Below are 15,107 nucleotides of genomic sequence, written 5' to 3'. Positions count from 1 at the left end.
CAATATTTATGCCGTATAAATATGGTTGTATCGGACGCAATAAACGATTATCTATTCTAATGTGTATAGAGTAAATATAAAAATTTTCTTGCGATAAAGTATATAGGATGGGATAAAATCAATAGAAAAAGTAATTTTTCCACGAAATATAACTTTATTTCTTTATACGTTATTTCAGCCTTATATAAAACGTTACAATTGCACGTGTAATATTAACCACCAGACAAAGTTTTATTGGTCGTGCCACGATGCATCGTTAGAATAGACACAATAGTAATTGCAATCAGTTGCAATGCGTACAATCAATAAATATGTCAAGACGATGACAATATTTAGGATATCTGTTTTTCTCGTTTTTCTCCACACAATGCTCTCGTACGTTATCGAACCTGTTGCAGATTACACGTTAGTTTTTTTGTTCAAGAATAATTACATTTAGAAATCTCTTAATAGGATCTTTACAATTTGACAGAGGATTGTATATTTTCGTTAATATACGCAGACGTATATGAAAAATCGTCCATTTTAAACACCGATTAACACAATACATATTAGGCGTCTGCTGAATTTCATTCTCGAGTAGCGTTTAACGCGAGAAAGGTTATAAGAAACTACGTGTTTTAGGGAAATGTGAACGGAAAATTTTTTCGATGAACACAATACAGAAATTTGTTACAAAATAGAGCGCTAAAGTAATACGATAGACACACAATTAAGAATAAAAAGTGCAATTGAACGCTTGGCACATTCTGTAGAATCCGCTGTACGGAAAATTACATAAAAATTATTGTATGGGACAAGATTGATTCTTTAACTGGGAACTACGCATCTTACTTTTTTTTTCATTCGTTCGAACGTCGTTAAATCCTAAATCGTTACGTTAAAACGAAAAGTAAAACGGGCAACTAGACAAAGAAAGTTGTCAGACAGTGATTTTCTTTATTATACACAGTCGCGCGAAACAATTCGCCTTGTTCAGATAATGTCATTATTCCTCTCTTTTTGTTTTACGTTAATTCATTTGTACAAAAGTGATTCACCAAAGGACGGTTGACACGACGAATCGCGCGAAGAAAATGTTTTAATCGAACGAGTACGCAACGTCTAACGTATTACTTGTAATACAGTTTTGAGACGAAAATAGAAAAATGAATTAAAAAAAAAACGCTCTTAATCGTGTAATCCATCCTTTGTATCTCATGTATACAAGTGTCAGGGCAGGGGAATATAACAACAGTCAGCGATATACAAAAATGCGATCGGTCGTTTAAAAAAATTGAGCTAATCTTACAACTACACTTATGGTACTTTAGGACACGAACAAGAAAAATCAATCTCCGTGTGCGTCGGCCTAAATTTCGTCGAACGTAAAACACGATGGTGGAAATAAAGATGAAATTATAGCAAACACGATATTGACATCCTTATACTTTCCGAAATGTTCATTAATTAAAAGTTTGAACATCACGACAAACATCTATGCTAACAGAGCGACATCCGGTCAATCTTAACTATTTTTAACAATGAGTAATTTCTAGTTTTATCTTTTTACTTACACAATCAAAGCGTAACAGTATAGTCATTCGGTAACTCGCTCTTCTAACTTTAAACGTATTTCCGTCTGAATCACTTTCTAACGTATTATTATTTCGGACAGGAGTTCGAAATTTTTGTTTCGAGGCCTTTGTTTCTGTTTTTTTTTCTTTTTTTATTATTTTGTCGCGCAGATCATGCGCGTTCGACCGATAAGCGAATTTGCGTAAGTCGGATGAAATTTACGTGACAGTTTTCAAAACGAAATCATCTGTTTACATATCTCTTAGGATGCTAAAGAACTTAAGTCTACCGCCCATGATTCGTCGTGATAAATAAATTAATTACATGATCTAACGTTTACACCTTGTTGTTTCGACCGTACTCCAAAATTTGTTTATGATAAAAAAGAAGATACCTGAAAAGGAAACGTTATTTCACTGCATCCTTCGTAATAATACTAACTGCGCACTATAACCAGTGCCGCGGACTCACCCCTCGCTAGTTAAGACGTCTTTTAATCTTGCTCTTGTAATCAAATGATCGTCACATTTAAACCATTGATCTCTTTGTTGCCGTATAAAGGCAGTGTAATGTCCAGTTTCCAAAGAACCCTCATGGTTTATCACCGCAAACAATGAATATCTATTGTCACTGAATGCCATGTCTTCTCCATTCTTTGGTAGTCCATCTATCATCGCACTGTTATTGTTGCCGTTTCGTCTATGCGACATAAAAGGAGTCATGTCTAATTGTTCTGGAAACGAGATGAATGTGGAAATCTTCTTGTCCTGAATGCTAGAGTGCTCGAATCGTTTCAAGTGAAAACTGGCCACGATAGGAAGTTGTTTCATCGTCAATTGCTTGGTACTCTCTTGATAAGTTTGACAATTGCTGCACTTTATTTTTGCGCTAGATCCCAAATGCTCTGCACGCGTAAACCTTTCCAGGCAATCTAACAATGAGGTAGGGGGGCCAGAACTATCGGAACCTGACGCACTAGCAGCCGGACCCAAATCCAACGATATATCCCAAAACGGGTCAATCGTGGTCGATACTCCGCTAAAAAGATTATCACATACGTACAGACCTTTTCAGAATACGATACGTACTATATTATATTATGAATTTATGTCGTACTTGCACGCCTGACAAACCACGTCGCTTTGAAGACCACCGGTAAAGATTTGATCAATGATACAATTACAATGATGCGGATTATCTTTTACTAAAATCGGCGCTGCTTCGCAATGTCTATGCAAAACGTCGAGCGTGGCTATAAAGAATTCATGGGCATCCTGCTGTTCGTAACCTGCTAAATGTCTGGCATGCGTCCATATCAAATGTAGAAGCTTGTGAAGCGTCAATGGTGCTTTGCTACCAGAATAAAATTCCTGAAAAAGATGCGACACTTCGCACACCAGGCAGCGAGAGGGTTGTGGGCAGTGATGGCGGTCAGCAAGGAAATAATCTCGTAATAGTGGCGTGTGTATGAGCGCCTGCACAATGCAGTTCATGAAACATGTACTTCCAAGGTTTATAAGTCCTCTTAGACCTAAAAGTATTACAAACAAATTAATATACACTTTTAATTTATATTTGTAATTCCAGATTTGTATGTAGAGTATCCTGTTGTAACCTTTACCTATAGTAGAATTTTCTACAACACGTCTTCTGCGCGGATGTTTCCTCAGTAATTCTGCCTCTATTTGCGTTGGTTCCCATGCTCGATAAAATTCTCCAAAACTTAGAGACTTTGCAGACTCGCTCCACTGAGCTTTGGCAACTGCCAATAATTCTCTATCGTATACATAATCGCCGCATTGGAAGCACAAAATATTTCCATAACAAAGATCAACAGCTATAATACAAAATTTATTTAAAAAATATGTTTTACAAGTACATTATACCGATTCCTGTATGTAATTACCTAAAAAGTGCTTTTTGGTCTTCGCATGTTCCTGTATATGACCTTTCACGTAGCAACCAAAGAATATACAGTGAAGACAAGAATGAAGGCGGTCTTTGTACGTTTTACATGTGTGACATAAACAGCTTACAGCCTAAAAAGTATAAAAACCATTTATCAATTGTACCCTGAATACAAGTTAAAAGTATAAGCATACAAGTCAATTATTACAGATTAGATAAAAGTTTACTCGAAGAAAGCTATAGGAATAAAATAAATATATATGGAACATAGGAATAAAACATGATACAAAGGTTTATTTAATGTAGATTATTATTGTATTGGATTATACATTTTTGGAAATATTCATCAAATCAACGGTACCAGCAGAATCATAAATCTGTTGTACCGTTATATTAAACTTTGTACCGGCAGAGTAATCGTTACGGCGGCCATTTTTAAATCCGTTTATACACACGAGTCATCCATGAAAATAAAATCGAAACAAATAAATTATATCTACGACGTCTTTTTAATTATATATTGCAATTGTTGCAACCGACTGCGTAATTTATTTTATACTTTGGAACTTGGTTCGAATCGTGCAGATTCGTGTTTTAGTAATCGATATCTAGGCAATGTTTACATGCATCGAAGAAATGAGAAAGGAACAAAACAATAGGGAGAAAGAAAATGAAAAGTAATACGGAATGAATTACGAATGGACAATTGAATATGTGAAATATTCATCAAGTTCATTTAATCTTTTCAAACGTCAAAAAGCGTGACCATCGAAACCGACTGTTACGCCAACTCGAAGACAAAGAATAAGTTTCAAGACGAATGTCGCAGTGAAAAAGCAAATCCATTGACGGATACTTTGTATCTATAAAACATGAATGGGTCGCATAGAGACAGAGCAGTCGCAGAAGTAGCACATCGTCGCTTCCTAAAGATTAGTAAATAGTACACACGCATTCAGGGATCGGGTTGTCGTTCTAAGATTTGCATGCTCCGTGATTCAAGATCGTAAGCGCGACCAGAAAACGACAAAGAAAGAAAATGATCTCCCGACTTCCGAGATTGTGAAGGTCCTTGGTGTCGCGGCGATTTGTTATTTTTCTCAAATTACCGTTTTTATCGCGTATCCGGTGAACACAATACCGTATCGAGACCACCGAATAGCAAGGCGGAGACGAAAAACAGCCGGATCGAAGGCATGAGACAGCATAGGCGAAAGCGAGAGAAGAGACAAAGACAGAACCTTGACCACGGATCACGCAAGAAAAAGATAGTCGCACCTTTCTTACGCGTGCCTCGGCCGACGTGCTGGTCACGAAATAGGAGTGTATCACTTTGTACGGCTGGATACCCTTGGCTGCTTTGAAATTATTTAAGTGTATGCAGCCATGGTCGCTCATCTCAGGCTGGCGCGAGCGACGCTGCCCTGCCTCCTCCTCGCCCCGGTGATAAGTCTGCACGTACTTCGATGCTCGCCGGCCCTCTTTGACCACCGACCAGATGACGACGACAATGACCACAACGAACCGTGCGTTGACCACCGACGACACGACGCAGAGAACGAGCCGTCGACGACGGACACGAACGCTACGTGGAGCGATCGCTTGACGGCGACGATGGAGGCTGCTCTGTGCGGGGCGTAGCACGCTGGCCTTGGTAGGAGCGCGCGTGTCGTTGACATGGAAAACCGCGTGAACCTTGGGAAAAAAGCGCAAGGGTTGTCCGTGCAGTGTCGTAGTCAGTCGATCGCTGTCACACCGTACCGATCTGTCCCCGTTTGTTGGAGAGAGACAGACCACAGAGGAGGAACAAGAGAGGCGAGCGAAATGAAACAGAGATGCGCACGACCAAGCGGACGATCCTTATTTTAACACCCACGAGACAAGGGGGAAGTCTACCGATGCTCTTGGCGTCGACCTCTTCAAGGGAAAACACCGTTTTGACTTCTCGTGACCACGTTTTCAACACCCGGGTGCTCACGGACACCAGCCGGTCACTGCAGGCGCCGCCGGTACGAGCCAGCCCCTCTCTACCCCCTCTACTAACAGTAGAACGTTTGCAGGGTCGACTCCGTCGAAGCGCGCCCAGGGTTCCATCGATAATTCCCGTTTTATTTCCAACCTACGAGGAATCGCGAAAAATCACGTTGCTCGAACACGACGGACCGAAAGTTTCGAGAAAGTCACGATGATTTTGTAAAAATGCTTCGAGTCGTGTTTTCAATTGTCAAAATTGGAAACGATCGCCTATCGAAACAAGAAATTTCTGCCAATCGCGGCTCGAGTTGCTTCACGTATCACCACACGATTGGCTGCGAAATTCGTTTCTTATTCAAACGATTACGAGGCATTCGCAGTCTCGAACTACCGTTTTCGTTGCGTGCATCGTAAAACGGAAGATCGATTCGCGAAGTTACGGAATTGAAGAGAATCGAAGAAAGCAAGTAAAACGAGAGTAAATATATGGTATATGCATTGTCTTCAATGACGAATTGAAAATGTATCGCTACAACGATACATGTGATCGTACAAAAATAAAGAAAATCACAAAACGTTAATAATACCTACAATACGTGTTTTAGGTTGCAAGAAATTAATACGGCCCTGAAACCCCGGCTTTCCTAACCCCCCTCATCCAGAAGTAACAGCTGCGCACGGTGTATGTAAGTACATCCCTTCGGAATCGCTTTCTCAGGAGATCACAAAAGCGAAAACGCTAACCGATGATTTCTTTGTTGCGTGACCCATTAACGCTTAATGCTATTCTCTACAGCTTCATCAATTATCAAAAATGACCCGTTAATCAAGTTAAATTTTGATCAACGAATCCATCTCCTAACCTCGAAAATAGCCAATACAATTTCGTATACCTATTCACGCTTGTTTTTGCTAGAATTAATACTATTTCTTGTCGTAAAATTGTACCTTGTGTGTATCGTAATGTTTAGTAAAATAAGATTACATACGAGCATATCGATATATTAAATTGTTCTAGTAACTGAAGACTTTGTCTTGCGTTTGTTTGTTGTCATACATTGTTGCAACTTTTCGAAACATCTTGACAACATCGAGCTGTGCTTCACGGATTGGGCATAGCAAAACCAAAACATATTTGTACTGTCATCTGTGTTGTTGTTTAGAAATCTTTTCATACTGCGAATGAAAATGCGGCAGAACGTCCAAGTTTGTCGAAAAATAGTACGTTTTCTTCGACGCTAGATCACAGACGAGGTATACGAGTAGATCTTTCACGTAATGTATTTTTTCGGCCCGTTTCTCTGGGGCTCTAGAGCTCCATTACCATTTCCGTACCACTCGCAACGTTACCAACAGATTTACAAGAGGAAGTGAGACAGAAAATGAAATTACAGAAATTTTATTATTTTTTAAAGGAATGAAAGCTGAGATTATTTAAAACTTTCAAAATTATCAAAATACCTAACGATGTATCTCATTGATACGTGCACCGCAACTCACATGTGTTTACGCACACACACAGCTGCTGCCCATCAATACTAATTCAGTGAATAGTTTCTCAACTGACTGCCATCCATGAGAAGAGGCCGCTAAAATCAGCTCCGAATTTTCAGGTCGGTATGGCAGTCAGATTCGGCCGCGAAAGTCCATAAGGTGAAAGCACAGACCAGGTATACGAGTAGACCTTTCACCACCGACGAGGTATACGAGTAGATCTTTCACCTAATGTATTTTTTCGGCCCGTTTCACTGGGGCTCTAGAGCCCCATTACCATTTCCGTGTCACTCGCAACGTTACCAACAGATTTAGAAATGAACACGAGAAGAAGTGAAAAGTTGTGTAATACTTTTTTGTAGGTACTCATGAGCTCTACTTCCGAAAAAAGTTTCATTGCAATATATTCACTATTGTAGGAGTTATGGCTGTTTGAAAATTGGACCATTTTCAGGGGGTTTTTCTCATTTTGCGGGGTCAAGGAATAACTTTTAGAATATTTTTGGGATTTCTACATATTCTCCATCCAAATACGCGTAGTTTGCTTTTTTAAACATTAAAATCGTCCAATCCGTTCAGGAGTTATGACATTTTAAAGATTCGCGTGAAATTTCGGAATAACGTTTCTGGCCTGAAATTAGATTTAGAAATGAACACAAGAGGAAGTGAAACAGAAAATGAAATTTCAGAAATTTTATTATTTTTTAACGGAATGAAAGCTATACGGTTCATCATTGGACATCAATCGATTAAGATTATTTAAAGATTTCAAAATTATTAAAATATGTTAGGATGTACCTCATTGAAGTGAGACAGAAAATGAAATTTCAGAAATTTTATTATTTTTTAACGGAATGAAAGCTATACGGTCCATCATTGGACATTAATCGATTAAGATTATTTAAAGATTTCAAAATTATTAAAATATGTTAGGATGTACCTCATTGACAATTACATTAAAAATCCTTATTTATTTAAAAAATAACTCGGTATGGCAGTCAGATTAGATCGTCAAAGTCCATAAAGTGGAAGGTCTATTCGTATACCTCGTGTATGTTTCGTACAGCATCAAAAGAAAAACGGTAGCTTGGAATGTTTATTGTATTTCGTTTACAATCGCGATTCCTACCTAGGATAATCTCGACGAGAATTGTTTTTCTCGAAAATACGTAGGATTTCAAGGATATGTCTATTACCAAAAACGATTCTAATTGACCTCCGTAAACGAAAATAATTTTTCCAGAACGATTTGAAATTTTTCAATATAATATTTATAATCATTTTAATATTTTTTTAATATTTTTAAATCGTTCCAATTGGCCGACACGAGAGTTGTTCTCGCATGTTTCGAGATTAAACCCCTGGATGCTTGAATATTTTCCAAATTTACGATCCAAAATACACAACTTCTCTTCGTGTGCATTAATGCATGTTTTGTTGGGTGTTGCAATATATTGTTTTGCGATTTTAGTGACGTAGTTTACGTATCGTTATTAGAATCCTGTATAATTTACTAATAAGAAATGACAGATGAAAACTTATACAAAAGAAAGTATCGTATAAAGGACAAAAGATCGAAGAAATGAATACGTGATGTGCGACCTTGGTTCTCAACAGAAATTCAAAGAAACTTTCAGTCTCCTCGAATTTGTTCATATTTTCATACCTATTGTTTGCAATAATTATTAAGTAACATCAAACAATAGTTTAAATAATGCTCGATAGCGTGGGTTGTATAAATAATTGTTTTTAATACCATTTTGCATAGAATATTCATTTTTCATGCCTGAGGCTAACAATAAGTTACACTGCCGGTGACGAACTCTCTCTCTCTCTCGCTCTTTCTTTTCTAGGCTGGCGGATGTGACGGAACCTCGTGGTTCTGCGCTCCACCTTTACTCACCACTACTGACCACTGGGTGAGCACTGGTCAACTCTAGTGATCAATACTGACCATCAGTGACCAGTAGTGAGTGAATTCTGAATCTCTCCTGTCTAATTTCTTTTTTGACCTTCAAGCGTCTGTTGGGCTTGAATGTGGGGTTACATCTTGCTTTTACTTTTCTGGTCCCGTTCCATATTTTACTACTGGTTCCTTGTTTGGTTTGTCCAATGTAAAATCTGTTTCACTGACCACTATCGACACAGTGGCGAGTGATATCTCAATCTCCAATTTCTTACTTCTTTTTCGACATTCAAATGTCTACTGGGTTTGAATCTATCGTTTTGCCTCGCTTTCATTTGTCGGATCTTCTTACATATTTTATTTCTGGCTCCTTGTTTGCGAATGTGTTTGTTCCTCTATTTTATTCTTGCTTAAACGTTGCTTATTGTATATGTTGTGTTAACTAATCGCAAATGCGAACTTTTTGAGTTTCAGCTTACTTACAGGCCTCCATCGTCGTGGGACATCGTGGGACGACAACGCAAGGACATCGATCGGTCCATTTATTTTATTTCAGGGCTTCGTGTTCGCCAATTTATTATATTTAACTAATCGTAAATGTCGCCTTTTTTAGTTTGTTTCAGCTTACTTACAGGCCATCGTTGGACATTGCGGAACATCGTGGGGATTTTTATCTCTAAGGCCCTTAGGGTAAATTTAGTTTTAAGGCCGCGATACCAAGCAATTATTAACTTAGCTTCTCGTTCTCTCGATCTTTCGTTTCTTGAAACATGATTTGATCCGAAGATCTGCTGTACGGTACAGCATCGCGTCGCGTCCCTTGATTTACCTTCATCCCTTTTCAAACGAAATAATTATTTGGCACAACTAAACTAAAAGATCGAAGGAACATTGTTTCCTTCTATCTCTCTAATTTAGTAATTTAGCTTCTAAGGATGTAAAAGGGAGATCGATGAAACTTGGATTCCATCTATCTCCCTTCGGGTCTCCACTCGCAGCAACCTCCTCGTGGTGAGACCTGGTAATCGGTGTCACCCACGATAGAAAAGTTATTCTTCGTGGGTGATATCGAGCTAATGGCTGCGAATTTAGAATTGCTTCTTGATATAATAAACGAATTTAGATTTATAGTTAGGCAGGTGTTTAGTTAACCATTATGTTAGGCAAGTTATTTTTATTTGAAGAAAAATTCTTTCAACTGTCTTCGTTTGTTGCTTCCTCGACTAACGATCGTTGGTCACAGAAGCTCTTTATTAATGGAAGGTGGTTGGGAATCGGATAGGGCGGGTCTCCATTCGCAGCAACTTCCACGTGGCGAGACCTGGGTAATATTATTTAACGTTTAATTAATAATCGTATCACTCTTAGCCGGGTAATGCAATTATTAATTAAAAACTAAATAATATTAGCAAATTGGCTGCGATCCGCCTTGCATAGGTCATCATAAATATAGAGTTTCTTCGCTAGATTAGTTTTGATTCTCATTGATTCATCAAAGATTCTAGAGTATTGTCACAGACGAGGTATACGAGTAGATCTTTCACCCAATGCATTTTTTCGGCCCATTTTTATGGGGTTTCGAATCCCCATCCATTTTCGTATCATTCACAATAGATTCAGAAATGAATTTTAATCCCTTCCATAGTCAACTTACATGTATTTACGTACACACTACAACTGTCTGCCCATCAATACTAATTCAGTATATAGTTTCTCAACTGATCGTCATCCATGAGAAGAGGCGACTAAAATTACTTTCAAATTTTCAGGTCGGTATGGCAGTCAGATTGAAAAATAAAGAAAAATAGTACGTTTTCTTCGACGCTAAATGGTCTCGCGATAATCGGTATCCCACCTATTTGTGGCGACACCTCCCGTACTCGCCACCAGAGGGGTCACTCTCTCGTAAGCGCTCAACTGACTCTTCGTTTCCTATAGATACGCTTCTTAACCGACTGTCCCGACTGTGCTCGTCAAGCTTGGAGATTCTATCGTAGGTAGCGGTGTAATCGTTCGTATAGCAGTGTATTCTTTTGTTTTTATTATACAAGTAAGCTTTAAACTAAATTGTATTAAATAGGTCGGCGAATATAATCTTAAGTCTATCCTTTTCAATTTTGATAATGCTTAACGCATCTTGATGAGTGACATCAAAATATCGTTCGATGATTCAAGAAATTCCTTTCCCTTTTTGTTGCAATTCAGGTCGACGATAGAGCGTTGGGATTGTCGCGATTTCTGATACAGTTCTATTAACTTTTTATTACTATTATATGTTTGCCTTTGGAGGATGCATGTCTTTTCCCAAAAAAACAATGGAGTTGATCACTTTGGCCTGTGAACACATCGGTCAACGTGCCTCAAAACCCACCGTGATTCCTAGATTAATCTCAGGTGTACAGCGTTGTTTCAGAGAAGTTTTGTAATCTTCTGAGCCTCTCCCTAGGCGTTCGTTGACTCGCGGTTCAGGGTTAGGCCTCGGCTCTGTTTCTACCATGTAATAATGTGCGTGCACCTCGCTTCGCCGCAAAACTGGGACGCTGCGTGCTGAAAGTGGAGACACAATTGTGGGAAGAGGCTGAAAGCGAGATTGTCCAGCCTATTCGACGGCTCCGTACGTCTCCGAGCTTCCTTTTTCAAACGGTGTTGCATCCTAATCGCGTCGAGCATGGAATAGATGGCGACACCGATAATGGGTGTTCCTCTTTTTCTTTTTCTCAATTAATAAATGCACCTGGAAACACGGAGTCTGTACACGCGCGCAACTGCATAAAACATTCATTTGGCATTGTTGGTACTTACTGCTGCTCTAAACTCGAGACTCTAAAAATAACTTAAAAGGTTTAGAAACGCGTGAGTTACAAAATTATTGGCACACGCAAAAAAAATGGTAGGAATACGAAGGGTAAAAGAAAGTAATAAAAGATTCTTTTACGCTTTTTATTTCAACAATACGATGTTCAGACCATGGACTTACAAAGCTATGAAAAAGAAAACAGTAATATTGTTTATAGTTGTACAAAGAGGTGGGACAGTTTTTAACCCACCTAACCTCAAAGAATTGATGAGGTTATGGTTAGAGTTTGGCGGTGGTTAGGATCCTTGGCTTATAGAAACACGAGACGAGACGATATTAACAGTCGATTAATAAAGACGGAACGTATATCGATTATAAAACCTTCTGTTTCCGAGAATAATTATTAAAGGAATACATTACGTATCAATTAATAGCGATTACGTATGAACGAAGGTGATCGTGAATAGTCGTTTCAGTTAACCTCGAAGAAGATGGTCTTGAACATTTCTCCAGCAGAACGTATGCGCATTGCAATTTACACATGTTATTCTGTTTTCTCGATAGGCGTGTTAATAAGCCACTGCTTGAATTATAATGGAACAAAGGTGCTTCTGTGCAAAAGTGTAATCAATTGGCATTCGTAACAGCGTGTTAACAAAACGAGCATTCTCGGGTTGATTCGACGAGAAAGGAAACGATAATCGTAACTAACAAATGCCGCGAAATAGAGGAAAACTGTGTTTACCAGCGCCTAGACGAATGACTCATAACCTGGGTTTTGTCGTAGTATACAGTTTCAGTTCATCGTCGCAAAATAAGGCCATATGCATTAAACCTATTCGTACGTGTTACATACAGCGTATACACTAATTACACATACAGTTACCGAAAAAAGTATCCATACACCGCAATACATTCAGTTTAAACAATAATAACTCTGATTATAGAAGGCTACTTAGCTATGAAAGGCACATATGCAGTTGGGAAATTAATTCAGCTTTCAAATAGTACGAATTTGATTATGATTTAAATAAAAATACAACAGACAAATCTCAAATACCGAATGAAGTAAGAAAATCAGCGAGAAAAAAGTATTCATACGTGATATCTATTGACGAAATATATGAATAAAACTCAAAATCTTGGGAGAATCTCGTCTTTCTTTTATTTCTGTTTCTTTTGTTTCATAGCATTTCGTCAATTGTTAGCGGGGTTTGTTAAAGAATCATAGTTTGTATCGTAATGAGTGCTAAAAATAAGGAAACTACAATAGAGGAAAGAAAAATTGTAATTGAATTATGGAAAAGTGGGAAATCACTTCGCGAGATTGGTGAAATGGTAAAAAGGAGTCATGCTAGTGCACAATATATAGTTAATAAGTACAAAAGTACAGGATTAATTGAAAATATGCGTCGTTTCGAGAGACCGCGTAAGTTAACTGAAAGGGATGAAAGATTTATTACAAAGAAAATAAAAGAAAATCCATTTGAAAGTGCACCTAAAATCGCAGCAGAATTAGAAGCAAGAACTGGTAACAAAATTTGTCCAAAAACGATATCAAACAAACTTAAAGAATCAAGGTGTTTCGCACGAGTAGCGAGGAAAACCCTTACGTCAATAAGGTGAATAGAGAAAAAAGACTTAATTTCGCAAAAATTTACATAAATAAATTTACATAAATTTTGGGAAGCAAGTTATTTTCCCAGACGAGAGCAAGTTTAATACTTGGGGTTCAGATGGACGAAAATTAGTGTACAGAAAAAAGGGAGAATCTTTAAGGCCCAAAAATATTAGACCTACAGTCAAACATAGTGGAAGTAGCCTTATGGTATGGGGCTGTATGGCCGTAAATGGCCTGAGAAACTTGCATCTCATTGATGGAATAGTAGATCAATATAAATATTTAGATATTTTAAAATCAAATTTGAAAGACAGCGCACGGAAATTAGGTCTTTCTGATAATTACTATTTTCAGCAAGATAACGCTCCCATCCACAGGACTCATTTAATTAGAGAATGGCTTTTATACAATACGCCTCACGTTCTGGAAACTCCTCCGCAATCACCGGACATAAATCCAATTGAGCATATATGGCAAGAATTGAAACATCGTTTGCAAAAATATAAAATTTCAAATAAAAATGATTTAACAAATGCTTTGCAAGAGGAATGGCAAAAAATGGAGAGAAATGTAACAAATATTTGAATTGAATCTATGCCCAGGCGATTACAAGCGATTATTGATAATAACGGATATTCTGCAAAATATTAATTACTATAAATATGACTGATTCACATACAAACAAAATTCTGTATGAATACTTTTTTCTCGCTGATTTTTTTACTTCATTCGGCATTTGAGATTTGTCTGTTGTATTTTTATTTAAATTACAATAAAATTCATACTATCTGAAAGCTGAGTTAATTCCCTAACTGCATGTGTACCTTCCATAGTTAACTAGCCTTCTATAATCAAAGTTTTTATTGTTTAAACTGAACGTGTTGCGGTGTATGGACACTTTCTTCGGTAACTGTACATACATTTACATATAGCGCAATATTTACGGTTCGAGTGGTAAGACGACGAGAACAAGGTACTACATTGATCATCGGTCTTTTTCTTTTCTACAGGCGCGAATTACGATCAAATAAATATCCTACTCGGTTTATCTTTGAACAATTATTGTCGCGATGATATCGCGGGTCAATAAGTCACGGAGTTAATCCCTCGATGTAAAGTTACTTGTACATGGGAAATGAATATATTATACATATTAGTCATCGTCATATATTAGTCATATGTTAGACATCATTGTGAAACTTGACATAAAAAATTTAGGACGAGTCACACTCGTCATTGTACGGTAAGAGGTTAACGACAGACGGTTGTTTTTTGTGAAACGAATTCTCCGTAGCCAGTATTATCGTTGCTATTCAGGCTCCCTCTGTCGAGTTCTCTCAATCTTGTCGAACTATGACAGTTTTTCCGACGATACGTGCTTTCGTTGCAGTGACAAACGATCCTTTCAACCGACACGTTGAACCGAGGTCGGTTCTTTTTCTCCATTCCTTCTTTCTCCGATTACACTTCGAATCGCGCGATCGGTCTGAAATCGACTTAATTCGGCCAACAGATTTAATAGTCTCCAATGGCATAGTTAATTCGAGACCAATTAAGCGCGAGCGCGCCTGTTTTCTCTTGACCTCTGGGAAAAATTTTAATGGGAGATTCTAGAGGCCAAAATAAGATGAAAATCAAGAATACTAATTTGTTGATGGAGATTTCGTTAAAAAGTTATTAACGTTTAAAGTTCCGCCTGTACTGAATTTTTTCTAGAAACTGGATAGGATTTCGGGGGTAGGTCTATTCATACAAAATTATTGTAATTGATCCCCCCCAACCGAAAATAATTTTTCCAGAACGATTTGAAATTTTTTAATTTCGTCGAAAAATTTCACACCTCGAATTTT

The 15,107-nt window shown here is 37.9% G+C and overlaps 1 protein-coding gene across 2 annotated transcripts; it reads right to left on the bottom strand.

Annotated features, from left to right (window-relative positions):
- Positions 1-999: 999 nt before the first annotated feature.
- Not (ubiquitin carboxyl-terminal hydrolase nonstop) lies at positions 1,000-5,463 on the bottom strand. Of its 2 annotated transcripts, none has more exons than XM_076768229.1 (6): positions 4,744-5,463; positions 3,464-3,596; positions 3,179-3,394; positions 2,674-3,088; positions 2,029-2,595; positions 1,000-1,951 (listed from the first exon to the last, which is right to left on the bottom strand). In XM_076768229.1, the coding sequence occupies exons 1-6, from the start codon at positions 4,861-4,863 to the stop codon at positions 1,894-1,896; spliced, it is 1,509 nt and encodes a 502-aa protein (XP_076624344.1). In that variant the 5' UTR covers positions 4,864-5,463; the 3' UTR covers positions 1,000-1,893. The 2 variants fall into 2 exon arrangements, with proteins under 2 accessions (XP_076624344.1, XP_076624345.1); XM_076768230.1 differs by lacking the exon at positions 4,744-5,463 and adding an exon at positions 4,575-4,685.
- Positions 5,464-15,107: the final 9,644 nt, after the last annotated feature.

This window comes from Colletes latitarsis, chromosome 7 (assembly GCF_051014445.1).
Source record: "Colletes latitarsis isolate SP2378_abdomen chromosome 7, iyColLati1, whole genome shotgun sequence".
NCBI classification, from domain to species: domain Eukaryota; kingdom Metazoa; phylum Arthropoda; class Insecta; order Hymenoptera; family Colletidae; genus Colletes; species Colletes latitarsis.
Note: the sequence above shows the minus strand (reverse complement) of the source record. Positions and strands in the feature narration are given on the sequence as shown.